The sequence below is a fragment of the Molossus molossus genome, unplaced genomic scaffold (assembly GCF_014108415.1).
Source record: "Molossus molossus isolate mMolMol1 unplaced genomic scaffold, mMolMol1.p scaffold_m16_p_12, whole genome shotgun sequence".
Classification (NCBI taxonomy): Eukaryota; Metazoa; Chordata; class Mammalia; order Chiroptera; family Molossidae; genus Molossus; species Molossus molossus.
Genome location: NW_023425347.1, coordinates 98,036,774 through 98,062,745, shown reverse-complemented (window position 1 = coordinate 98,062,745; position 25,972 = coordinate 98,036,774). Strand labels below are relative to the sequence as shown.

The 25,972-nt window shown below is 57.4% G+C and overlaps 1 protein-coding gene across 4 annotated transcripts in view; it reads right to left on the bottom strand.

Moving 5' to 3' along the window:
• Positions 1-25,972, bottom strand: part of CASZ1 (castor zinc finger 1) — a 145,382-nt gene that overhangs the window by 45,896 nt on the left and 73,514 nt on the right. Inside the window, exons 1-3 of one of the 4 annotated variants that reach the window (XM_036256577.1) lie at positions 18,855-18,910; positions 18,067-18,118; positions 6,285-6,323 (exon numbers count right to left, since the gene is read on the bottom strand). In XM_036256577.1, coding sequence (XP_036112470.1) covers positions 6,285-6,300 — 16 coding nt within the window. In that variant the 5' untranslated portion in view covers positions 6,301-6,323; positions 18,067-18,118; positions 18,855-18,910. Of the gene's footprint in view, positions 1-6,284; positions 6,324-6,775; positions 6,930-18,066; positions 18,119-18,275; positions 18,769-18,854; positions 18,911-25,972 lie in introns of those variants that run through there. The other 3 variants (XM_036256576.1, XM_036256575.1, XM_036256574.1) reach the window with 3 other exon arrangements.

Here is a 25,972-nt window from a genome sequence, read left to right as displayed (position 1 = left end):
GGAAGGCGCAAGACCAGCCCTGGACCAAGCCCTGGGAGGTGTCCGTGCAGAGCTCACTCTAATGGTCACCATTACGAGCAGTAGTAGCAGAAGCAAGCAGGGTTGCTGGCCTGGGCCTCCTGGGCCTCCTGGGCCAGGGTACAGAAGTCTGAGTGCTGCCCTGACACACCAATGTCATGGGCATGACCAGATCCTCAGAGGAGCAGGTCTCCAGCCAGCCTCTTATCTCTTTCCAGGGCCAGCTGGATATGAGGCTGCACACGGGGAGGGGCAGGACAGGTAGGCAGGAGGGGCCTGGCTTCAGGGAGCTGGGCAGCCTGGGCAATGAGAACAGAACACCGTGTTTGCACAATGGGAGCAAGCGCTGTGCTCTCAGGGCGGATGAGGAGTACAGGAGGAGAGAGGAGAGCCTGGGTGGAACTCTAGAAGGTGTGGGTGGTTCTGGGAACATCATTTGCCTATCTCCAGCAGTCCAATACCTCCCATCCTCGATCAAGTTCAAAAACAATCCTTCACAAAGCTCCCTGGGCCCTCTGCCTGGCGTGACAGACACCTGTCTCCCTCCACCAGGCAGGCCTCAAAAACCTGGGAGGGACCAGTGGTCTTTATTTCTGTAGCTTCTACAGAAGTGTTTCTGAATGCTTGCTGAATTTCGGACCTCACTACCTGAATGGGGTCTCTTCCCCGCGGGGGAACAAAATGTCTGGATGAATCTGGGGTGACGATGCTCTGCTGTGATCAGGCAGTTACAGGGGTGAATGCTGAACCACCAGGTCGCACCTTTCACAGTCACGCCGAGTGAAGCAGTCTCCTCCTCTGCACACTGGGGCCGCCAGCCCTCCTCCTCGTCCCCAGCTCCTTCCTCCTCCTGCTGTACCCTGGCCCGGCTATCCCAGAACAGCTGCTGCTTGCCTTGGGGACCCACAGGCTGTAATTACTGCAGAGCAACTTCCTTCCCCCTGAAGAGGAGGAGGAGGAGGGTGGGGAAGAGGAGGGTAGGGAGGAGGAGGGTGAGGGGAGGAGGGGGGAGGAGGAGGAGGATGAGGGGGAGGGTTGGGAGGAAGAGGAGGGTAGAAGGAGGAGGGGGGAAGGGAAGGGTTGGGAAGAAGAGGAGGGTGGGGAGGAGGAGGGTAGGGAGGAGGAGGGTGAAGGGAAGAGGGGGGAGGAGGAGGAGGGTGAAGGGAAGAGGGGGGAGGAGGAGGAGGAGGAGGGGGAGGGTTGGGAGGAAGAGGAGGGTGGAAGGAGGAGGAGGGGGAGGAAGGGAAGGGTTGGGAAGAAGAGGAGGGTGGGGAGGAGGAGAAGGACGAGGGGAGGGTTGGGAGGAAGAGGAGGGTGGAAGGAGGAGGAGGGGGATGAAGGGGAGAGTTGGGAAGAAGAGGAGGGTGGGGAGGAAGAAGAGGGGGATGAAGGGGAAGAGGAGGAGGAGGAGGGAAGGAGGGGGGAGGAGGGAGAGGAGCTGCAGCCTGGGTCATTAAGGTTTAAAAACCAGCACAGGGAGGACAGTTAAAGAAGAAGCCTTGGGGCAGGGGGGTGGGGTGGAGGGGCAGGAGAAATAGCCTGACCCTTCTAAGAATGGTGGGCCAGCCAGGGGAGGCTGACAGGGGGCAAGCGCATCACTAACCTGGCAGGGTCTAGGAAGAGGAGGAGTCAGGGCCCAGAGCCTCTGGGGCTCCACCCAATCCCCTGCCCAGGGACTTGAGCCAGGGCAGCAGCTTTGAGGAGGAGATGCTGCTGCCATGACTCAGCCCTCCAAAGGTGCCTCCATTTATTTCATTTTTCCATCATAAAAACCCAAGCTGCAACTCAGCCAGATTCCCTGGCCATGGGGGATGGGGGGACATGGGAGGGACAGCGAGGCCTGCAGAGATCTGACTACCACTGGCCCCAGCGCCCTTCTTGGAGAGGTGAGTGGATGGCTTTCCCTGGCTGGTCCACACAGGGAGAGGGCCTGGGGCGGGGTCCCGCAGGGATCCTTTCAGACCTGCCCTCGCTGCCCTGCGTCCCGTTGGAGGGAATGGGCTACGCCAGGCCTTTCACCTTGAGGTTTGCTCTGACAGCTGAGCCAGGGCTGGTTCAAGCGGCCACTTCCAAGACCAGAGCTGCCCATCTCAAATGCTTTCTTCCAAAGAGAAGGTCCAAATGATGTGCTTCTCACCTCGTCCACTCAGCCCCTCCCACCAGATTGCCCCCATTGAATCCCTCTGGTAAAATTAAGTTGGGAGTCAGAGTCCCGCAGACCTTAAAGGTCATCTGATGCTCAAAGCCCTCCGAACACACAGCCAGCCTCTGTTTGAATGGCACCAGGAAACTCGCCACTTCCAAGACAGCCCATTCTGTCCTTGGCTCTGACTGTTCCTTCTTGCCAAGATGGTACTAAAGCACCTACCCCTACAGCAGACTGGCAAAACCGGTGCCCAACTTGACTGCAGGGATTGGCCCCAGCTTAGACTGGTCGAGTGGGTGTACCTGGCCAAGTAAAAGCTTGAGGAAGGAAAATCGAGGGCAACCTGCTCTGCCCCAAACCCAGCGCAGAATCTCTTCTCCAAAACAGCACACGAGCCGTCCCAAACCCCAAGACACACTGGTTCTGAGGGGCAGCCATGGCCAGCAAGGTTTAGAAGCCTCCTGGCAAGGTGCTGGCTTTGAACAGGGGGCTCACAGAAGTCCTGAGAGTCCGGAGGTGGGCTGACACTCAGGTCAGCAGGGGCCAGGCTGGGAAAACCAAGATTTTTACCCCCTGGGGCCCGATACCTCCCCCCCCTCCCTAGAAGAAGTCTGCAGCCTTTCTTCTACTTTGAGACTGTGTGCCCCGGAAGCATGCGGCTACTAGGAAATTCCACCCCAAGAACCAAGCTCCTGAGCCAGCTCCCTTGACCCCATCCTTCCTGGCCTCCTCCAAGCTGTGGCCAGGGCCAGGAGGCGATGGGGGGTCTGTATGCAGCGCAAGGGGGACTCAGCCTGGAATCCCAGCAGAGCTTAGTCCGGGGGGGGGGGGGGGGAAGCAGCAGGCCTGGCTCCAGGAGCACACTGATTCCTCCCCCTGACTCGCCTCTACAACCTGCCTGCAGCCCCTCACCAGCTCCCCCTGCAGTCCCTGGCCATCCCTTTGAACTTGCCTATTTGGCCCTTTACCTGCCAGAGCCTACCTTGGACCCTCTGATGGACAGCCCTAAACCTGAACAGCCCCGCCCCTTCTTCTCAAGTCCCCCCAAGGGAGAGTGGGACAATTTATAGCTAGCTCCCAGAAAATCAAGGGCAAGTTCCTTTTCAAAACTCTGCCACTGTAGAACAACCACTTTCTCTTGGCCTCCAGCTTTGTCAAGGGCCTAGGAATCAGCCTAGTGGGGCCTAATCTTGGGGAGCTTCCCAAGTGCAGACCGATTTACCTGTGTCTGAAGCTTCCTCTTGCCTCCCCTCCCCCTCCTGACTCCCTCCTCCAGGGAAATCACTCTAAAAGGGCCTAATGGAACTATGTCCTCCTCTCTTCCTCTCTCTCCTCTCTCCCTCCCTCTCTTTCTCTTTCCCTTTTTTTTTTATTAGCATTTGTGGAATTTATTCCCAAACTCTCCTAATCTTCCGTACACAACCATTTGATTTGCATAACCCAACCCCCTCTCATAAAAACTGGCTGCTAGTTTAATTAAAAAATGTAAATTTGCTGTCATCTCGGGGCCTGGTGAATTAGGACGACATCGGCATTTTTTATTGCTCAAGACGTCCAGATTGATCCAGCCCTTGGCTGAACTGTGGTGGGGGAAAGGGATCCACATGGCCCCTGAGGGTCTTGAGATCCTGCTTGTCTCCTCTTGAGAAGCCTTGGTTCTCCCACGACTGGATTACTTATAGCTGGGGAGCATCAGGACCTAGACCTCGCTAAAGCTGGAGGTGATGTTGATCCATGATCCAGTGCTTACTGGGTCCCTGGTGTCAACAGTCGTTTGGGGCCTGTGTTTCCAGCCTCGTACTATTGCTAGAGAGACCCTGGGTAGCAGCTGCCCAAAGTCCCACAAAACAGAGCCCCTCACTGCACCAGCCATGATCCCTGGCCACAAATGGGGCCCCGGGCTTGGCTGTGTCCAGGAGTACAGTCCAGAGATGGAGGGAAGAGGACCATGGAGTCAGCCGGAGATGGCTCACAGGGGATCTCAGAGTTCCCACCTGCTTCCCTTTTTTTGTGAAGAGGGGAAAATGTGTTTTTCTTCTGAAGTTCTGAGATTAAGTGAAACTTCCAAGTTCAAAGAAAAGGCTGAGATGGTATCACTAGATGACTCCTCCAAGAAACAGTCAGAACTTTGACACCCTGGACCTCCCCTCACTGAGTGGCAGAGTCCAGGCCTGGGTCCTGCTGGGAGTGCCTCACTCCAGCTACAAGAGGGACCTGCTGACCTCAGGGGCCCTTCTAGCTTCTGGGGAAAGTTTCCCAAGCCTGTCCCTGGAATGCTGGTTGAAGTGAGTCTCCCTAAGGCCCAGAAGAGATGCTACAAGAGGTCCTGCCACCCACAAGCTCTCTCTAGTCAGGGACACCCTACAGAAGGGCTCTGCCATCGTGCCCCCACAGTAGAATGGGAAGGCTGGTTGGGGTAGGGCAGGAGGATGGACACCAGGTCCAGCTGGTACCCAGGTGAGAAGGAGGAGAACGAAGAGGGCCCCGCCTTCCAGCTGAGTAATGCCTGGGTTCCAAGTGCCCGCCCACAAGCAGAGGCTCGGCCTGCTCCAGGTAGGGAGTGGCGCATCACCCAGCCCATCTGTAAGGTCTGCTCCTTATAGAAATGGGTGGGGGCCCCATTTCCGTAGAAGGGGGTTGGGGCCTGAGAGGGAGGTGATGAGACACCTGATTAGAGGTGGGGGCGGGCTGCTTCTCTGTGGGAGTGAAGGGCAGGGAGAGGCAGGGAGGGGCAGGGTGGCAGCAGAGGCCTTAGACACCTTCACCACTTTGCCCAGCAGGGGGTGTCACACCCTTCCTGGGCACAAAGGTCCTCAGGACCTCCACATCAGAAACACCAACATCACACCTGGCTGGACATAGTCTTGGCACTGTGAACCACCCCTTCTCCCTCGCACATCCCCTATCCAAAGCCAACCACCATGTCACCCCTCAGGGCCCCCCAGTGCTGCCCTCCTGTCCTCTCTGTCCAATCCCCTTTGACCTCAGAAGGTCAAGTGTCGGTTCATGGGTCCCAAGGGACAATGCTATGAACTTGGGCCCATTATAAACAACAACTCTAACAGCCACCAATAATACTACTTATCCTTCTATAAATGAACGAGAAGGGTTCAGAGATCAGTCTTAATGAACTACCAACCTGTTTTAAAAACATTTAGGAAGAAGCCAGCTGCTCTTGTCAGACCAGGCTCTTGAGGGTCCTGGTCAAAATTTGGTTTCAAGAGAGAGCTAATGGAAAGCCTATGGTAAATCTGGCTCCGACTTAGGTTAGAACCCCAGATGGGAAATGAAGAGAAATATTGAATAAAACTAGATTAAAACCAATAAAACACCCAACATCTCTGGATACACTCTGCCCCAGGCTGGCACCATGCTATCTGGAACCCTAGCCTAGGTGCCACCTAGGTCCGCAAAACCCAGAGGTCCAAATTTAGTAGTTTGTTTGTTCTACCCCTACCCAGGGTGGGGGCTAAAAAGGGGGATGGGGGAGAGTCCTGGGCCCAACACTTTGAACTGATAACAGCCGCCTCATCCCACGGATTCTCAGGTGAAAAATACTCATTAGCCATAATAAGCAGCTTGATCATCCGACACAGCCTTGTCCCAAATAAATTAAATTCCTTTACCTTGAGACAGTCGCCCCGAAACCAGACTAACCACCTTTCCCAACAGGACGCTGCTTTCAAAAACTAAACCACCCCCCACTAAAAAAATAAAACACACACCCCACAGCCAGACACACAGAGATCTTTGCAGGGGAAAAAAACAACAACACAGAAAACACACGGAGCCATTCAAAAAACATGGAGAACAAAAACCCCACGAAAACCCCCTAAATCCTCTCTCCGGGTGCCCCCCAGCTCCCTCTCCCCTCCGTTCTTTCACAATGACAAGCATCAAATTAGTCATAGTCACCAAGCAAGTAACAAATAGTAACAATAATATCATCCGAAGCCTCGCAATCCAGAAACCGGGGCGAGCGGCGCAGCGACACCGGACCCTCGCCTGGCCAGCCCCCGCCCCCTGCCCAGCTGCTACCTCATTGGGCTAAAAATAATAACTTCCGTAAAAGAACCGAAAGAAAAGTGAAAGAGCCTCCCCTGGTTCCCACCGCCGGTACCTGTACCAAGATCCATTCTCCTCTCTTTGGTCCCAAACTCTTCGAGGATCGCCGAAAACAGAAGGGGAAAGAAAAAAAAGATCCGTTTAGTCTCTCGCCGTGCTCCCCACTCCACACCCCCTCCGCCCCCTCCGCCCGCCGCGCCCCCCATCGGGGGGCGGACAAGTCCCCGGGACTGGGGCAGAAATGCGAAGGGGGCCCGGGGAGGGAGAGCGAAACTTTCCCTCCCTCCCCTCTCGCTCTCACGCTCCGGCATTGCACACGCAGAGCAGCTCCGCTCCGCTCCGAGTTTATTAAACTAAAAGAGAAACTATTTATAGACGCGGCCCGGGTCTGGGGGCCCGGCCGGCCCGCCAGGCGGAGGGGCGCCCCCGCCCGCCCCGCCGGCCCGGCTCCCGCCGCCCCCGCCCCGCCCGCGCCCCCAGCCCGGCGCTGGGGTCGGAGCCCCGCGGCGCGCCCCCGGCCCTCCCCCGCCCCACTCGGGTACTCACCATAGTCGGAGAGTCGAAAGCCGAATTCACTTAAATAATCAACTTTCATAATACTTAATTAATGCCTAATTGCAACTGATTACTCCCCGAATAACAAGTTGTTTTAAAGCCCTGATGTCATTGCTCCTGACGGTAACACTCAGGGTAACAGTTTGGCAGGAGGGAGCGGGCGGGCGGGAGCGGCCGGGGGCGCTGCCAGGCGCCGAGGTGATTGGCAGGGCGGCCGCGGCGCCGCCTCCTTCGGGCTTGGCCCGCGCCGCCCCGGCAGGTGAAAGAGCAGAGCTCGGCCCGCCCGCGCGCGCGCCCGCCGGGGTGCCGGAGTGAATGGGCTCGCGCTCGCCCGCTCCCCGGCGCGCGCCGGCGCCCTGCGCTCGCCCTGCGCACGCGCCCGCTCCTCCGCGCGCGCCCGCTCCCACACGCGCCGGCTCCCGCGCGCGCGCGACACCTCAGCGCACCGGCTCGGGCGGCCGGCCTTATGGGCTCAGTGATTCCCCAAACCTCAGACTTCGGGAGGAGGGGGGCGGGGACTCTGCGAGAAGGGGCTGGAGGCGGGGGCTCGGCGGCCGATGCTCGCGCCCCGGTGCCAACTCCTGTGGGCCGCCGGCGGGCACGCGCTCGCACGCTCCCCTCTGCGCTCGGGCCTCGCGGGCGCGACTCGACGGCGGCGCGCGGACTCGCCCCCGGGCGCCGGGCCGTCCAGGGCTGCGGCTCGCGGCCGCGCAAACTTTGCCGCGCGGGCGGGGCGGGGCGGGGGGGGGGGGCGCGCAGGTGTGAGCGCCGCGGGGTCGCGCTGCCGAGCCGCGCGCTCTCGCGCTTCCCTTCGCGCGCCCCGCGGACTCGGAGTGCCCGGGTACAGGGTTTCGTTTCGCCCGTGTCCCCGAACCTCATGGTGGTGGGGTTGCCTTTTAGTGCGAAGAAGAAAAAACTCCGGGGCGGTGGGGGTGGGGGTGTCGGCCTCGTGCAGCTCTGCACATCGCAAGGGCTGAAGGGTCGGGGAGCGCGTGGGACCCCTCCCGCTCCTGCCCCCGGTTTCCACCACTTCGGGTTCAGCTTTGCGTTTAAAATGGGCCTTGGTGCCCTGCCCACCCGGGCCGACCCGGGCTGCTGCACAGCCCTGCTCTAAGGCCTTTCTCCTCCTCCTGCCCCAAGTTTAGCCCCCCAGCCCCGAAGACAGGACTCGAGGGAGGTCAGCACCTCCTTCCTCCTTCATCCCGCCAGGGCAGAAGTTTTTCTCTCTTCTCGGAGTGCCATCACTTGGGTTTTCCTTCCCACCCTCTCACCTCTGCCGATGTGCCCCGTGAAGGGCCCTGGCAGATGGGGCACAGGCACCCCTCAACCAAGAAGCCAGCATCCTGCCACCTCTGTCCCCTCCTTGTCCCTCATTTCCTCTCAGAGAAGGCACTTTGCTGGATCTATCTGCCATGGCCCCCAAACGTCCCTGCTGTGGCGGGATAAGTTGAGATTCCTTATTAGTGACCGAAGTTACTCGCTGGGCATGGGGAGGGGGTGCTCAAGGAAGGAGGCAGCCAAGCAAGCAGCAATGTGAAGTACTTGGAGGGCACATGTCACTAGCTCTTCCTCTGTCCCTTCTGCATCCACCCTGTTGCTTTCCATCCCTCTCCTGTTTCAGGGGAGGCCACGCTGCCTTCAATAGGAGAACCCCCGCGGCTTTCTCTGGTCTTTGGGCCCCATTCAGCAAAATGGTGCTGGCCTATTTTTGCAACAATTCTATTTGCAAAGCCAAGGGCCCACGGAGGCCTTGGGGCAAAGAAGTCAGAGAGTTAACAATCTACTCTTTCTCCCACTTTCCCTTTGTTTTCTTCTCTTAGATTGCTCTTAGTTTCAAATGGTCTCACAGGGAGGTTAGCATCCCTCACCCACTTCACTGCCCTTCCTGATGCCTTCTTGGCATTCCTGGTTGCCACACAACCCTCCAACCTTCAAGCCTGCCTCATACCTGTAGGAACAGTAGGTGGAGGCCCAGAAGCTTTACTGAGTGTCCTCTGACCCTAAAACTCTGAATAAGGGAGCAAAGCTCTTAAAACAAACCAAGCCACATGCTACCCAGAAGCTGGTACAGCTGCTGGCACAGGGCAGAGAGGACCATGAGCTTCTGCTCCCCATGCAGGATCTCAGACAGGGCATCTCTTCGTCCAGAACTGCTCTGGGGTACACACATGACTCTGGGTGCTCCCACCCATGACTTCCCAAAGCAAGATCTGCAGCTTTGGGTTGTAACAACAGAGAGTCGATCCCAAACCCCAGTCCTGAGTGTCCGATTCCCTTTCAGGGCAATTGGGACACAGAAGGAAGCCAGAAGACACAGGGGCAGAAGGGTGATTTCTGGGTATGTTTGAAGGTGTCTGCATGTATGGGGAGCTCTCTGCATATGTGACCCACAGGCCTGCTGGGTACTTCTGAAGCCCTTCTGGGCTTCTGCTGAGGGCGATCGGAGCATGGAAGGACACACCTTCCGGTTACTGAGGCAAGGCCAACTGGATTGGCTGCACGATGCCTTTGAGGCCTCTGGTGGACAAAGACTGGAGAGGAATGGCTGAAAGGGCAGACCTAACAGAGCGGAAGGCAGGCAGAGCAGGCAGGGCCAGCCAGAGAGACCCACTAAGTGCAACCAGTGGTGGAGGGAGGTGTGGGCTGCCCGGAGAGCCTCCGCTCGGCCAAGATTATGGCCACGATCAGCTGCTGTAGGTTTAAGAGGCCCTGCCCAAGGGTGAGAGGCCTTCGGTGAACAGACCAGAGAGGCACAGAAAATGAGGCCATCTCGTGTTTTGATTTGAGAAGGTCTGAGAAGGTTGAGGCACTGAGGTCTTGGGTGTGAGTCAGAGACCGCATAATGGAGGGGTCCCAGGTTTCTGTCTCTGTCTCTTTGGGCGTATGCTCATAGGAAGGCAAGAGGCCCAGAACTTTGGTATCTATGGCCCATTTCGGACTTGAGAATCCTGATGCAGTAACATCTCCTGAGGCCCCGAGGCCAGGTCACAGTGAGGACATTTGTGCCCAGGACTTGGGGGACGAAAAGCCCAATACCACAATTCCTCCTGGTCTCAAGGCCCTGGGCCCAGAGCCACCAACTCCTCCTTGCTCACCTCACCTCCAAGAGAAAAAGTGGAGACCTGCAGTCCCACCACCTAGCACCTTCATACGAGTCCAGGGGAAACCGTGGGCTCTCCCCGGGGCAAACTGCAGTTGCTGGCTCCCAGTCCCCTCACACCCCCAGTTTGCCCACTCATTCTCTCTCCCTCCCGAGCCTGGGGCCTTCTCACTCACCAGCCTGTTTACACACCAGGTATCTCATGCTTTATCTGCTCTCATTTTGAATTTGTAACTTTCACATAAACTTGAACAAAGCTCCTTTTGTTCCTGCACCCCACCCCAAGATCCCAATAAACTGGTTCCCTCCGAGGCGACTGGGCCAGGGCACAGAAGCCTTGGCCAAAGGGCTGTGTGTGCATGTGAGCAAGCATGTTCGCACCTGCGAGGGAGTCCGTGTGTTTGTGTGTGTGTGCACTCGCCAGGCTGATGGAGGGAGGGCGTTAGGGAGAGCAGCGAGCCAGCGAAGTATGGACAGGAAGCACGGTGGGGACACGGAGGGCAGAGCCCAGATGCCCTGGCACAGGGACAGGGTAGTCTGCCAGGGCACGAGAGGTGGTGGGCCATGGAAGGGCGGGTGTCAGGGCAGGGGGTAAACAGGGACGAAGGAAGCAAAGGGCAGAGAGGAGCAGCGAGACGGGTGGCGGAGCGAGGGACTGAGGCCAGGCTCAAGCTAAGTGTAAGGCAGATACAGGGATCGCATTATGGCGGTGTAGGGGCTGGCAAAGCCGCACGCTTGGCCCCGTAATCCTGTTAGCCAGCAATCTCCATTCCGAAAGAGCTTCATTTCTTTGTGAATATTTGTAAACTAGATATCTAATGGAAAATTATAGGAAAATTATAGTGAAATTCATGACGGAGAAATCCGATTATCCCTAATTCAATTATGCCATCTTAGCCCACACAGCACATTTCCCATTTTTTTCCCATAAATACCGATGCCAGGGGTCCCGGTAATCAAATAAAATTGAAAATCATCTTCCCATTAAATTCAATTAGCCGCAATTTCTAAAGCCTATCAGAGATTTTAATTACTAAATTATAAAATTCTCCAATGCTAAATTGAAACCAAAAAAATTGCACATCCTTATATTTCATAGAAAAAAAAAAAAAGGGCCAGCAAAATCCTTGAAAAATGCCCTCCTCTCGGTGCCCAGCTCCAAAGCAGGTTTCTCACCTGGAGGGACCTCACATTGCTGTCTACTTGCCCACTTGGGGATGAAGCCAGTGGGCAGAGGATTGGGCCCTGTCAGGGGAGGGGCCGAGGCAGAGTAATTTAGAAGAGGGGCAAACCACACCTCCAAATCCATGCAGCTGGGGCTGGGCTGACCCTTGGAGAAAACCTGCCTTCCTCACTGGCTGTCCCAACTCCTGAGAAGCCCTCAACTCTGTCCCTAGCCAAGAAGTCTGTGACTGCCACCTTCTTGACCTTTGGCCTGCGCTTGGGCTCGGATCACAGCTTGGCCTCGGGGCTCTCATGGTTCTAGGGCAGCAGACCAGAGGTAGCTAGCTTCTTAACCAAGTGCCAGCTCTCTAACCACACTGCCGGCCCCCAGATGGCCTGGGCTGGGTCAGAGGTGGCAGGCCACCGAGCCTGGTGTTGAGGGTGGACGGATAACATGGGATGGTCCCATGGCCCCGAGTCTTCTCCAGAGTATCCCCAAGGGCCATGGGTCCTGGCAGTCTCCCACCCTCCTGGAAGAAGAGCTAAAGATTGACATGATCCACATCTGGCCTCTCCCTGTACCTCTCGCCCCTTGTCTCTGGGAAGCCGACAGCCCTGAACTGGCCAGAAGACATAGCCCTGCCCCATGGGAGAGCGCATGCTTTTACCCCACTTACTTTTAGGGAAGCGATGGCCACAACCCCAATGGGAGCCCCTCCTCTGTCCCCCTCTCCCCCACCCAGACCACTTACCCTGCTCTAAAGGCTGCTCTAGGAGTCAGAAGAGCCTGGGGAGGTAGCATCAATGGCAGCATAAAGTGACCCCGGGTCTGAAACCCAAGGTAGGTGGCTGGTGGGCAGCTGCCGGGCCTGGCGGTTTCGGGGCAGCCAGCAGTTGTGAGTTGTGAGTTGCAGCAGCCCAGCACCCAGGGAGCAGGTTTAATTTGCCAGGCAGTCAGGAGTGCCAGCAGGGGAGGTACCCGCAAACAAAACAAAAACAAAAAAGTTAATTATCTTTGGCTTTTTCTTAATAAATATCCAAACTGGCCGGGCCGGATCCTCCACTTTGGAGGGAGAGAGAAGAAGGAAAAAACCCCAAACCAAATCCAACAGACATTCATTCTCTCCTGTGTACCTCTCCTTTTGTCTCTCACCCTTGTATTTATCTCTTATCAGAGGCAGTCAGTTTCACATTAATTCCCAAATTTTGCAAAGGCAAGAGTGTGGTCCAAAGCCTTTGTTGTTGTTTTTTTATTTTAAGTTTTGGGGTAGGAACATGAGAGTGTGAAGAAGAAGAAAGAGGCAGATGGGAAGAAAAGGGTGAGAAGGAAAAGGCCAGAAGCAAAGGAGAGAGTGGAAGATGGAAGGAAAGACAGAGGGTGTGATTCGGGGAACAGAGCTAGTCGAGTTGCCCCTGTGGGCACGGCCCAGCCTGTGGCCCTAACCTGGGCAGGGACCTGTTCTGGAATGTTGTGTTGGCATTTTATTTCAGTTACAATTATCAGCTGCAGGAGATACGGGGATTTCTCATTTTAAAATTCCGAAACCACCAAGGTCTCACCGGCCACTGCAGCTTCCTGTGGCTGTTGGTTCTTGTGCCAACCCTCCCTTCCAGAAGCCGGGCTGGGGAAGAGAAGGCTCGAGAGAAGGGGAGGCTGGCTGTCCTGCCGAGGGCTGTGAGGTTGTTCTGTGTGGAATCGCAAGCGGACCTGCAGAGAGATGCGTGTCGCCGTGGGGCCTGCGTGTTCGGATGGTGCTCATACACGCCTGAGCTCATGCTGCTGGAAGCATGTGGGCTGCGGAGGGCAGCCAGGACATCGGGCAGCCCCTCATGGAGCTTCCTGCCTCGGTTCCGACCCCAGCTCCATCACTCACTGGCTGTGCAACTTGAACCAAGTCACCGACCCTCTCTGAGCCTCCACATCCTCAGTATCAGAGGGGCTAATAACTGCGAGTGCTTAAGGCCGGGTCAAGGGGAACGGAGAGTGACTGCTGACGAGCACTGGGTTTCCTTCTGGGTGATGAAAATATCAGTTAGACAGTGGTGACGGCCACACAATCTGGGGCATTATACACTTGCATGTAAATTATGTCTCAATAAAGTGGTTGTTTTAAAAGTGGGGCAAAAGGGAGAATAATAGTAGCGTTTATTGCATCGAGTTGTCATAAGGGCGCAGTACAGAGCCTGGCACAGAGGAAGTGCTCAATGAGAATTAGTGATTAGTGCCTGCTGTGGACCTGGGAGGACGGCTGGCCTAGGGCCTGGGCTGGTGCCCGTGAATGTATACTGCTGAGTGCTTACAAGCGTCTACCTGGGTCCCTGGTGCCCAGCCAGTAGGCTGTCAAGCAGCTGAGATGCCCTCATACTTGTTCGGGGCTCCTGGGTGGCTGCTCCCTGGCAGGGATGGGAGAGGGCATGGCCCTCCTCCTGCCTCGCGGCCCGGGTCCCTGGAGAGGAGGCTGCCCACTGTGGCGGGCAGGCTGCCGTTCACTCTCCCCGTCTCACAGAACACTCATATTTTCCATGTGCAGCAGACCGTGAATTCACCTTCATACTAGTTACAGGGTTATTTAGCTTCTCCTGACACTGACAATCACCAAACTTTAATTCGCTGCTTGTCTTCTCCCTGCTGCGCCCTCTGCCCACCCCCAAAATCCCTGGGAGAGGATAGGAAGGACCTAGTCTGGCCTCCTCTTGCCAAAGCTTGCCCTTCGGCGTGATGGAGTGATGGCTGGGGGGCGGGGGGGTTGGTCAGACGTAGAAGATGATGGGGGCGGGGTCAGGGATAGAGACCAGTGTGAGAGAGAGAAAGTACCAGGGCTAGGGGACCTTCCGGCCTGCTCCTCCGGCCTGACATTAATGTATTCAACCGACATCCATCCTGTTATGAATGAAGACTTAGCAGACCAGACTGTGCACTGAGGGCTGGCAGCCCCAGCCAGGACCTACAGGCCAGGACTCACTGAGCTCCCAGGACCAGGCAGCTGGCATGGGCCGGTTCCTTCGCCTTCTGCTAGACAAGCAGGTGCCCATCAGGGAACCAACTGGAGGACGCTCATTCTTACCAAGCCGAGAAGCCAGCTCTCATCCTTTCCTGCCTCCCCTCCCAGCCTCCGTCAGGCCGAGCTGTCCTGCTCTCCAGCCCGCTGCTCTGTGGCTTATCACGTCTCTTCCCTTGATGAAGGCAGGTGATCCTGTCCAAAGCTACTCCAAACCAGACAGGAAACAGAGACTTTGCGACATCTCCCACGGAGCACCCAGATCACGACCCCGGGACCAGAGTGGGAAACAGGGTCCAAACTGGGCATCTGAGTGCCCACTGGGAGAGGCTGCTGCTGCCCAGTGCCCATGGCCAGACCCAGCAGGGTCTTTGTCTCTCTCTTCCCTTGACTTCAGAAGATCCCCTTCTTTCTGTCTCCCCTGTGCTCCCACACCCTTTCCAAGAGTGAGCCCAGCTTCCAGAAGGTCCACAGAGGCCTCCAGTTGGGGGCCAGGCAAACCCACATGGCTCAGACTTCTCTTCTCGGCCACCCTCCACCTCCTGGTCACCACTGTCCTTCCCCCAAAGCCTCCCAGGCAAGCAGGAGAGCTCGGTTTGCTCTGAGAACTATTTGGTGGAGCCAGGGGACTCTTAGTCCCCAGATCCAAGCTGGGCCCAGCAGCCACTCATTATGCAGAGTCCCAGAAGCAGAGCGCCGAGCTGAGAGGACTTGAAGACCAGAGGCCTGGCAGGGACCCAGCCGGCCCAGGAGCTTGGACAAGCAGAGGCAGGGCGGGAGGCAGAGCCAGGAGAGGAGGCAGGGAAGGCCATGGGGGGATCAAGCTGTGTCTGCTTCTTTCCTGCCCTATTCTACTGCCCCACCCCTGCTGGCAGGGGAAGTGGCCACGATAGCCTGGGCAAGAGAGATGTCAACGGGACCGATGGCAGAGATGGGAGAAGGGGCTTGTTGACTGCAAACTGTCCATTACGGCTCAGATTATAAGCATATTGCGCAGGGCTCTCTGCACGATGCCGAGGAAATCCAATACGCTGAAAGGTTAATGCAATCAATTAGGGTGACAAGGAAGTAAAGTAAAGCCTTCGGAGTAGATGAAAAGGAGAGAGAGAGAGAGAGAGAGAGAGAGAGAGAACTATGGAGTTGGGGTGTAGCAGTCTGGGTGGTGGGAAGGCGTGGAGGAAGAGAAACTAGTGAGATGCAGAGAGAAGGCTGGAGGGGAAAAGAGGTGCACCGAAGGCCAGGCGCCCATGAAGAGGGACAGTAGGGAGACAGCAGCAGAAGCAGCAGGAGAGGGTGGCCAGTGAACCGTGCTAGGACGCAGCTCCCGTCTCAGACCTCTGACGGCTGCCCAGCTTCATTTCCTTCCCCTCCCCCGACCTCTCTCCCTGCCAGCCTTTCCTCGGGGGCTGGGGCTTGCAGCCTGGCTCCCGCACGAGCTCACAGCAGCAGTAACGTGCCAGAGCGCCTTGGTCCCCCTGCTGAGCAGGAGCCCACCTGCTTCCCTCTTGGCAGCCGCAGCACCCCTGACACAACCTGCACAGCTTCCCCGCGGTGTCCCAGTTTCTACTTGCAACAACCTGTGACGGAAGAGTGTGGTGGTCAGGACCCTTTTACAGATGGAGACACTGCTGCCCAGAGAGGTTCTGCAGCGACCCAGGCCCCGGCAGCAGCCGTGGAGGCCCCAGGGGGCCGCCAGACTCCGAAGGTTGGGGCAGGGGTGGGGACCTCCATGGAACCTGCCCAGGGGGAGGAGGAGGGAAGGCTGGAGAGAAGGAGGGTCATGGGCACCAGCTACTTGTCAGGCCTCAGGCTAGACACCTTTGGCTACATTAACTCATTTACTTGTCTCAACCCCGCAAAGTCGATACTCCGCTCAACTTAAGGAAGAGAGAATGGTGGAGCTGAGAATCTGCTAAAGGCTACAGGGTGGAGACACAGGGGGTGCCGGGAGCAAGAGGTCTGAGGAAACAGTGGCTGTCGAGGAGAAGACAAGTGGGGACTTCTCGGAAGGTGGGACTGAGCAGGGGATGAGGCCCTACGGACAAGAGGGAGAGGGGGCGGCTCCCATAGGTCAGGGCTGTCCTGAGCCTCCAACCTCAGGGCAGTACACTCAGACAACAGCCGGGGCCCTCAGAGCCATCCCACGGAAGACAGGGAGGAATGAGGTTTGTACAACATTGTGAAAGTTCTTAATGCCGCGGAACTTAAAAATGGTTACAATGTTAAATTTCATGTTTTGTATATTACCACTTAAAAAAAAAAAAAGAGCAGAAGGCAGGAGCCAGCAAACTTTTTCTGTTAAGGGCCAGATGGTAAATACTTGAGGCTTTGCAGGCAAACATCTTCTGTTGTAGCTCCCCAGCTCTGCCATTGTAGAGTGAAAGCAGCCACAGCCAATAGAAAAAGGAGTGGGCATGGCTGTGTTCCAATAAAACTTTATTTATAAAAACAGGCAGTGGGCCACATTTGGCCCACGGGTTGTACTTTGCCAAGTCTTGCTCCAGAGAATGAAAACACGCAGGGATGACTTCCAGGATCAGAGATACCAGGCTCCCTCCCACTGTTTGGGGGACAGAACTGTCCAATCAGGACCTTGCCAAGAAGTGGAGGAAAGGGATGGGCAGAAGCCTCAGGACAAAGTCAGCTTCTCCTTACCAGGAGAGGATGGAGAAAAAGAAAGGAACAAGAACAAGCACTGGCATGGGACACGGATGTCCAGGAACCCATTTGTCCCAGCTCCCATCACCCCAAGAGGCCCTTCACTGTGCTTCAGATTCTCCTGGATGATATGAAGGGTGGAGACTTGCAGCTCCCCACATTCTAGGTGGCCCGATGCCATGAGAGAGGTGTGAGGCTGTGGCTGAGAGGCCGGGAGAAGGGCAGCGGGCTGGGCTGGTCAGCAGGGATGCCAGGGGAGAGGAAGGCGAGGACAGAGGCCCGGGGAGCAGAGCTGTAACCAGGGTGGTGCTGGTGGCAAAGGGAGGAATCCACGGGCCCCAGCGAGAGCGCAGGGCGCGGGCCGGGCCTGCCCTACACTGGCCGCCTCTGATCACGTTTTCAGGGCCACTGCCCGCCGGCACAGACAATGCTGGGGGAGCCTTTGAAGTCCAAAAGGGATGCCGCGGTGGGAGCCTCTCGAGTCTCCTCCCTTCCCCCCTTCCTCCAGGGGGAGGGGGCCAGCAGGACAAAACCCGGAGCCAGTCGCAGGCGGCCCAAATGCGTGAGACAAAGGGAAAACAAACAGGTTTGGAGCCAGGCGCACGGTGCCGTGTCTGTCCCCCGCCCCGCCGAGCAAGGATGATGGATGGCTGCAGCCAGCCAGCTCGCCTGCCGGGCAGGCCCCTCTATTTACATAACACTGGCGTTCCACCGGTCACCTCTGACACGGCGCTGCCTGGGGCCTAGGCCCGGTGGCCCCGAGGTTCCTGGAGCCACTCGGGGTCTGAGACAGCCTGTGAAGACCCAGCCGTGCCTGGGGAGCCCTGGGCCTGGGGAAGGGCAAGACAGCAGCCTGCTCTGGGCTCAGGGCCTCAGGGCCTCAGACCTCCTCCCTGCCAGCCTCTCATGGAGGAAAGAGGCCACTGGGGGCCGGCAGCCTCCTCGGGGAGAGGGTTTTCATGCCAGCGAGGTTGCCCACGCACCCAGCTACAAGCAGAGCACCAGGGAGGGCCGGCAGCAGCCACCACAGCAGGAACGCCGAGCTGCAGAGAGTGGTGCGTGGTGCCACGGGGTAATCGAGCCCTGGCATCACAGATGCCGCTTTGCCCCACGCTGTCGTGAACACATTCAGTGCCCCGAGACGCAATCCAGGTGTTCCCAGACCTTTCCAGCTTAAGAGCCAATCTGACACGTTCCTACTGAGGTCATCTTTTCCACCAGGTTCAAATGGGCCACGTGACTCCAATTCTCGGTCTGCACCTTCCCAACCCTTCCCAGATACTCACCATGAGCACACCCAGCCCAGGGGTTACCTGTCTTGGGAGAGAGGACACAGGATCGGGGAGGAGCTCAGGCCTTACCTTGTAGCGGGTCCTAGAGGCTCCTCTTCTGCAGTAGGGGCGTCACTTCATCCTGAGGAGGGAGAGAGAGGAGCCCATTAGCCTTTGGAGGCAGGATACCCGCCATTCTGCTGTGTGCCCGAGGGCTCCCTGCCACCTCTGGCCGAGGGGCTGGTGCTCGAGGGCCAGCCAAAGGGTCAAACATTCAGACACACTGAGTGGGCACTGACTTTGTCAAGGGCTGATCACAGTGGGAATATGATCCTCAGGACGCCCCTAACCAGAGATGGATCAGAGGCAGAGATGAGAGTATGTGGGTGGAGGTGATCCCGAGCATTGGGGCCTGGGGACAGTGACAGAATCCAGCAGCACCCACTCCTTTACTCTCTTCCCCTGGCCCCTGAAAATAAAAATGACGGATGCCAAGCAAGTGGGTGCCAGAGGGTCAAGGGTAGACCAGGGGTCATAGCACTGAGAAGCCTCAACTCCCAGAAACGGGCTGCTGACAGCACCTTCCACCCTGGGGTCCTACCCATGAGTCACAACAACCCCCAGTGGGCCCACTTAGGAGAGGGTAGATGCTGCGAGAATGTAGGTCTTTCGTCAACGCACTACTCGGCCCAGCTTGCCTGGCTCAGGCCCTCCTCAGGGTGAGCTCGGAGGGCCAGGGTCAGATGGGACAGGCTCCCTGTGTGGATGGAAAGCCCAACCAACCCTCTGCTTGCTGACCTGGGCCCCCCTCCCCTTCCCTGAGCCAGGCCCTGCCACCCAGCCCCGCTCCCACCCCTGGGCCTCAGAACTCAACCCACATCAGGAAAGAGTTTTCTCTATATTACGGGTTTTCCTCCCCACCCCTTCATTTCTGGCTTATCAATGATGCAGGAGGAATAACACCAATTTCTTTAGGCTGTGTAATCCCCGAATCAGCTTGGGGGATTGAGAGAGGTGAGGTGACCTTGTTCAGGGCTCCCGGAATGCCGCCCAAGCCTGCTGCCCGCCTGCCCTTCTCAGGACATATTTAGACAGATAATATTAATTGTACTTGACACGGCCTCCTAAGGAGGGCTGGGTCTTCTGCCAGCTTTGGCTGCCTTTGCTGGGTTGCCTGGGAAGAGGGTGCCCACCAGGGCAGAGCCCACTCTGCCGGACACAGAGCTCTGGTGGGCATCAGGCAGTTGGGGAGGGTTGCCCCGTGGGCCTCTGAGCTCTGCCCATCCGATCCAGATGGTGAGAAGCTGGGGGTCCGCAGAGAGCTGGGCTGACTGACACAGGGGGCAGCAGAGAGGAAGGGGGAGCCATGCCAAAGTGGTAGGGGGCAGAGGTCGGAAGAGTGGAAAGGGGAGGAAGTGGGAGAGGAGAGCTGGAGGAAGTGGAGGCCACGCGGGGTTGGGCCACGGGGCAAGGATGGAGATCCCGGGCTCCACTGAGCGGCGCTGGGCGGGCTTGGCTGTCAGAGCTCACATCCCAGCCAGCCAGCCCAGGGACCTGGCAGGGCGGCATCACTGTCCTGTCCATCCCACACTCGCCTGCCTGAGATCTCTCCAGGCGCCCTGGCTAGCCTCCCTTGAACCCCCAAAGCCCCCCAACTCCACAACTCCAGTATCTCCCTTCCACCACCTTTTTCTCCCCTCCCATCCTCCCCGGCAACTGTGCATTTATTAATTCATGAGGCACTAATTAGTTCTTTGTTTAATTTTGTGTTAAACAGACTGACCGGAATGATAACGACTTGCAGCGCAGCGTTGCGTCCCCAACCAACCCTGTTTTCTGACAACAAGGGAAAGCGGGAGACCGGAGCGCTGAACCCAAATCCCTCAGCAGTTGCACTTCATTAAGTCAAAATGTGACAAGAAGCTTAGAGAGCAACTTGCAGATCTGATCACACAGAACAATCAGGGAGGAAACTTTCCAGGAGTTGGTTGGGGTGGAGGAGGGCGAGGGAGGGGCAGGCGTGTTTACCGCGTGGGGACCGGGACGTGAACCGGGTTCGGTCCCTCGCCCGCCCCCGGGGCAGGTGACCTGGCTGATGGGAACAGAGAGATTGCATCTGGGTGGGATTGGGAACCCCAGTGGGGACCTGACAAGTTCGACTTCATCTCTATTCTTGCCCCAGCATCGTCTCCCGTCTCTCTGTGCCTCTCACTGTCCTGTGTGAGTGAGTGAGTGAGTGAGTGAGTGACGGCACACCCAGGACCCGGCAAAGAACGAGACAGCTGCTGTAGTTAAGGAAGGGTTCTGTGAGGCCAGGGAAGGGTACAGAGCAGGAGAACACGGAGGGCAGGAGCCCCTACACGCAGGAAGGGTGACGTTAAGCACACCCTTACTGGCTAGAAAAAGAAGTCACATGCTCAGGAAGCATGACCAATGTATCCATTCTTTGCTAGCTGTCCACCCACCCATCTATCCACTTGTCCATCCATCTATCCGCCCATCCATCCATCTGCCCATCCATTCATCCATCCATCCATCCATCCATCCATCCATCCATCCATCCATCCATCCAGTGTTGTTTATCTTAAGTACCCTGACCAGAAAACTGAGGACCAAGAAGTTGAGTTCTTTGTAGAAGTACCCGGCAAATTAGAACCAGAACCGGGCCCCGGAGCTTCCAGGCTGTGGTGGCTGAGTGTGGGCAGACAGCTGAGCTAACAACAGCCTGTGACCACTCCCTCCTGTCCACATGACAAAGCAGGATGTCCACCCCTGGGGTGTCGAGCTGCTAACCAGCTCTGCTCATGGCACAAGCAAGGACGATGGATCAAATCAAGCCCTGCCCCAGTCTAAAGGCAGGACCCCGCCCTCATTTACCGGACCCTAATCTCTGAAGATGCGAACTGTCCTGCCGCTGAACAAGAACACGGAAAGGGGGGAGAATAAGAACTCAGGGAACCTTGACAAACATGAGCCCCAAAGTGTGCGGAGATCCTGTTGCCTTCTCCCCATTGGCCGCTGCGCCCGCCCGTCCAGGTGTGGCCGGCCCCTCCCTCTGAGAGCTCGCCCAGGCAGCCCACAGGCCAAGGGAAAGTCCGCGGGTCAGCCTTGCCCATGCCCTCCCCTGGCCAGGCCTGGCCCGGAGCACGGTGGTCTCTCACTGGAGCCTGGAAGCCCTGGGCTGGCTTCTGTTAATTTGCTGTTAGGCTGCCTAAGCAAACCAATTAAAACTAATCATTACTTATAAAGGAGAGCAAGAAGAGAGAGGAGAGGGTGAAAGATGGAGATGGGAAGGAGGAAGAGAGAAAGTGGGGCAGAGAGAGAGGGAAGACCCAGGGAGCTCGCAGGGAGCTGGAAGTGGGGGTGGTGGGCCCGGGAGCTGGGAGGGACCAGCGGCTCGCCTGAGTGGAGGGAGGGACGCAGGAAGGAAGGCAGAGATGGTGGAGAGGGGGCTGCCCAGCCAGGGGCAGGAGGGCGGGCCAGGGGAGGAGAGGGGGCCAAGGGAAGGGTGAAGAAGCTGCTGGGACCGGCGTACCAGGACCCGAAGAGGCCTCATCCATCTGCGGTCCCCTCCGTGGAGCCACCAACATCCCAGGACTTGGCTTCTGAGAGTCTCACCCGGGCTCCCAGGCTCCATATTTATGAGGCGCAGCTGATTATGCAGCACCAGGCCGGGCTCCGCGCCCCTGGCCTACCTGCTCCCAACCCTCTCAGGCCAGGGGAGCTGGGGCAGCTGTCTGTCGAGCCCATCTACCCCCAGCACTGCCCTGCCCCTTCCCCCCTGCTCACACACACCCTCTCCCCGGCCGGCGGCGCTTTCACAGGGGCTGAGACCGTGTCAGCCCGGCAGCCCGAGGAGGGGGCAGCGCAGACAAGGGGCAGTGTCATGGAAACGGGCACTTTCCCCAAGAAATATTCTGTTTGGCCTCCTTCCTGCATTGAGGGGCTGTCAGGAGCCTGAGTGAGAGCCACACCACCCCGGGACCAGGCGTGACAAAACCTATTTTCTGCCTCAAATTTGATTGATTAAAAAACTTTTTAGGAAAACCATGTTAAAAGAGTGAAAAAAAGAGAGAGGGAGAAAGAGAGAGAGAGAGGGAGGGAGGAATAGAGGGGAAAAGACAGAGAGAATAGAAATGCAAGGGGGGGGGCCGGGGAGAAAGGGGCCGAGCAGTTACCCTGGCAATGATGCCGGGGGTGCGTGTCAGTGGGACAGCCACAGCATAACCAGGCAAAACAGAAAGGTCAACGGAAGCCCGAAACTTTTACACAGTGGTTAGCGGGACAATGAGGGGGCCCCGCACCATCCAGCAGATGCCGGGTCGGAACGAAGCAACAGCCCGGGTAGGTTGCCTACCCCAGCCTCGGGAAGGAGCCAGCACCCCAAGGCAGGCAGGTGGCAGATGGGGGTGGCCACCAGCACCGGGAGCGGAGCAGTCTCTGGACAGGCTCTGGAATTTGGCCTGAGTCCTGAAAAGTCTGTCCAGGGTCAAGAGGGAGGCTCCAGCCCTTTGGGGACAGGAAAGGGGTTTTCCCACCTTGTTCTCACGAGCCCTGGCTCAGGGAACATTTTTCAGTGAATAAATAAATAAATAAGCTGGCTTCTCCCCCGCTCAGACCTCCCTGCCCAGGCCCTCGGCTCCTAAGCCGGGTGCTGCCCGGTGTGATCCCATGCCCAGCGTGCCCTCTCTTCCCATCTCAGAAACTGGGGCAGACCTGGCCTCACTGGGATGGGAGGGGGCCCCGCCTTCCTCTCTGAGGGCTCCCTCCGGGGAGTAGCCAGCCCCCCCCCCCCCGAGACTCCACAGGAGGACGAGATCCCTCCGTTTCCCAGAGGCAGAGGTGCCCAGGGCTTCCTGGCAGGACTCGTCCTCTCCCCAGGAAAAGGGGACCAGGTTGGTGGCCAAGTCTGTTCCCCCTCCGTCTAAGGGCCTCAGAAGTCGAGGTGAGGAGTGGTTCTGGCCAAGGAGTCAGCAAGAAGACTTCTCCAGGGTGCCGAGAGGGGTGCCTGGCAGCGTCTCACCTGGCCTTTGCCAGTTCAGGGCTCAATTCGGCGAGGCAGCACCTGGCGGGGCAGACAGGTGCACAGAAAGACGACACCGCTCCCGGCCTGGCCCCAGAGCTCTGCCGGGCACTCTGACCCTAGGTCTCTCCCGGTCCCTGTCCCTGTTCCACAGCCACCGTCAGGTAGTGACGGAGCACATACTGCCTGCGCGACACCGGCTAGGCTCGGGGAAGATGAAACCTACGGCATCCAAGACGGGCAGGGTCGGCGAGCCTCGGGTTTGAAGCTGCCTCTGTCACTTACTGCGACGTGACCTGGCGGGGTCACCTCTCTCGGCCTCAGCTTCTTCAGCTGAAAGTGAGGCTACAAGAGTCCCTGCCTCAAAGGTAGCTGAGTCACTACATCTTTCTCGAGCACCTTATGCCCGACCCTGTCCTCGGGCTGGAGAACAGGGGTATACCAGGCAGCCCTCACGGAGCTGCCGTTCAAGCTGCTATTTAGACCCACGGGAGCCATGCCTAGCACTGCGGTCTGGCACATGCCAAGGGCTCATAAAGATGGCCTACTTTAGCTTTCAGGACCCCTGCCTGTAAGAAGCCAGGGAGAGCCCGGCTGGTGTAGCTCAGTGGTCGAGCATCAACCCATGCACCAAGAGGTCACTGGTTCGATTCCCGATCGGGGCACATGCCCGGGTTGTGGGCCCGATCCCCAGTGGGGGGCACGCAGGAGGCGGCCAGTCGATGTTCTCTCTCATCGATGTTTCTATCTCTCTCTCTCTAAAATCAATAAAGAAAAAAAAGAAGCCGGGAGAGATCGAGCAGTTTCAGTCCCAGGAGCGGGAACACAGGGACTCAGACAAAATCTTGCACATTAATGTTCACAGAAGCTCAATTCTTGACAGCACAAAGGTGGACACAACCCAAACGTCTGTCCATCAACAGGTGATGGACACAAACAACAGGTACAACAGGTACCATAGCCATCCAGTGGAATATTATTCGGCCATAAAAAAGAGTGAAATCTCAGACATGCTACAACAAGGCCGAAGCTGGAAAACCTTCATGCTCAGTGAGAGAAGCCAGCACAGAAGAGCATGCGTTGTAGGGTTCCGTGTCTATGAAATACCTGGCATAAGCCAATCCACAGGGACAGGAAGCAGATGAGTGGTCGTCAGGGGCTGGGGGAGGGGGCGTGGGGAGTGACTGCTAACGGGGGAAGAGTTTCTGTTTGGGGGGATGAAGAAGTTCTGGAACTGGACATTGGTGGTGGTGGCACAACACTGTCACTTAATGCTACTGAATTGTACACTTTCAGATGGTTACAGTGGCAGATCTCGTTACGTGCATGTGACCACAATGAGGTAGAAGGAGAAGCAGGCAGGGAGGAGGAAGATATTCCCAGGTGGCAGCCCGGCACAGGTGCTAGAAAAGCCCGGCAAGGGGGTGGGAAGGCCACTCCACAGTCCCAGGTGGGCCCTCTTTCCCTCCTGTCCTCCAGAACAGCGTGGCCTACTGCCCAAGGTGTGCCTAAGCCTCCTCAAGACCTTCAAGGGAAAAGACCGTATAGAAAGCCTGGGATGGCTCCTGTGACGGGCCTCCCCTTAGGACACGTCACTCAAGTGCCCGTGATTCCGTATCCCCAGAGCCACAGTCTGCAGCCCGCACACTGCGTCTGCTCTCACGTGTGGCTCCCAACATGCAGGGCCCGGCCCATCCGTCTCTCTGCCAGGCTCCAGATAACTTTTGCTGCTGCTGCTCAGCATCGTAGCTTAACCAGCTGCGCTCTGGATGGAGAAGGAGGGTCTGAGCCCATGACGTCCCCGCCCACAGGGCTCTAGGGCTCCCCAAGGTCAGGGAGTTCCACCTTGCAGGGAAAGCCTAGGACAGCCAGAGTCAGGCCTTCGGGAGAGCCCCCCAACCCTCACCCCATCCCGCTGCCTGCTCCTGAATGCTGTGCACACAGAAACCCTTGCCTTGGCCCAGGAACTGTCAGGAGATCAACAAACAAAAGCTGCTTCTTGACAGGGAGTCATTTATATTTTAGCTTCGTTCCATTATCCTAACGAATCCTTCATCAGCAGATGCAATATTAACAGCAGAAAATCAGCTCATTACATCTGGGGGGATTTCATCAAGACGGCAATCATGTATGCGGCTCCCCAAGCCTTCAAGAGGCCAGTGTGGCGGTTATTTATTTATTTTGCTACTTATTTATTTAATTTTGGGGGGTTCTTTGCACATAATTGCACCACATCTCAGTTCTTTAATAAATAATTTGTAGGTCCTGCACTGAGACCTCTTTGCTCTGTGCCATGAGAGCCTGCATTAGCCAAAATATTTACCAACATTTAGACGTCATTAGAATTAGGAGGGAAGTGGGGAGGGGGTACCCTGTTCTTCCAGAAACAGCCTGGTGTGGGGCTCCGGAGCTTGGCCCTCACTCGGGTCCTCTCCCCCCACCTCGTGGTCTGAGCGGAGCCTCGTGGACTGGCAGCTCCTAGTGGGCAGGCCCACGTCACTGTTTGGGCTCACTTAGTTTTCGAGCAGGGGATTCCTTAGAGAACGACGTGGCCATCCCTGAGGGTCCCACCGTGGGCTTCTCATGGCGGAGGAGGCCTGGCTGCTGCTGGTGCAGCGGCAGGAACTTTCACACACCTGAGCCGGGGCATTCTTTTTTTTTTATTCTCACCCGAGGACATTTTTCCATTTTTGTTCAGATAGAGTGGGAGAGAGGGGGAGAGAGAGAGAGAGAAACATCGACGTGAAAGGGACACATCAAGTGGCTGCCTCCCATACAACCCAACCGGGGCCGGGGACAAACTGCAACCGAGGTACGTGCCCTTAGCGGGAACCGAACCCGGGTCTCTCCGGACTGTGGGCCGACGCTCTAACCGCTGAGCCAAACCGGCCAGGGCTGGGGCATTCTTTTGGGGTGACACTCCCTGGGTTCACCCAATGCTGGGGAGCTCAGCGAAGGAAAACGTCATGGTTC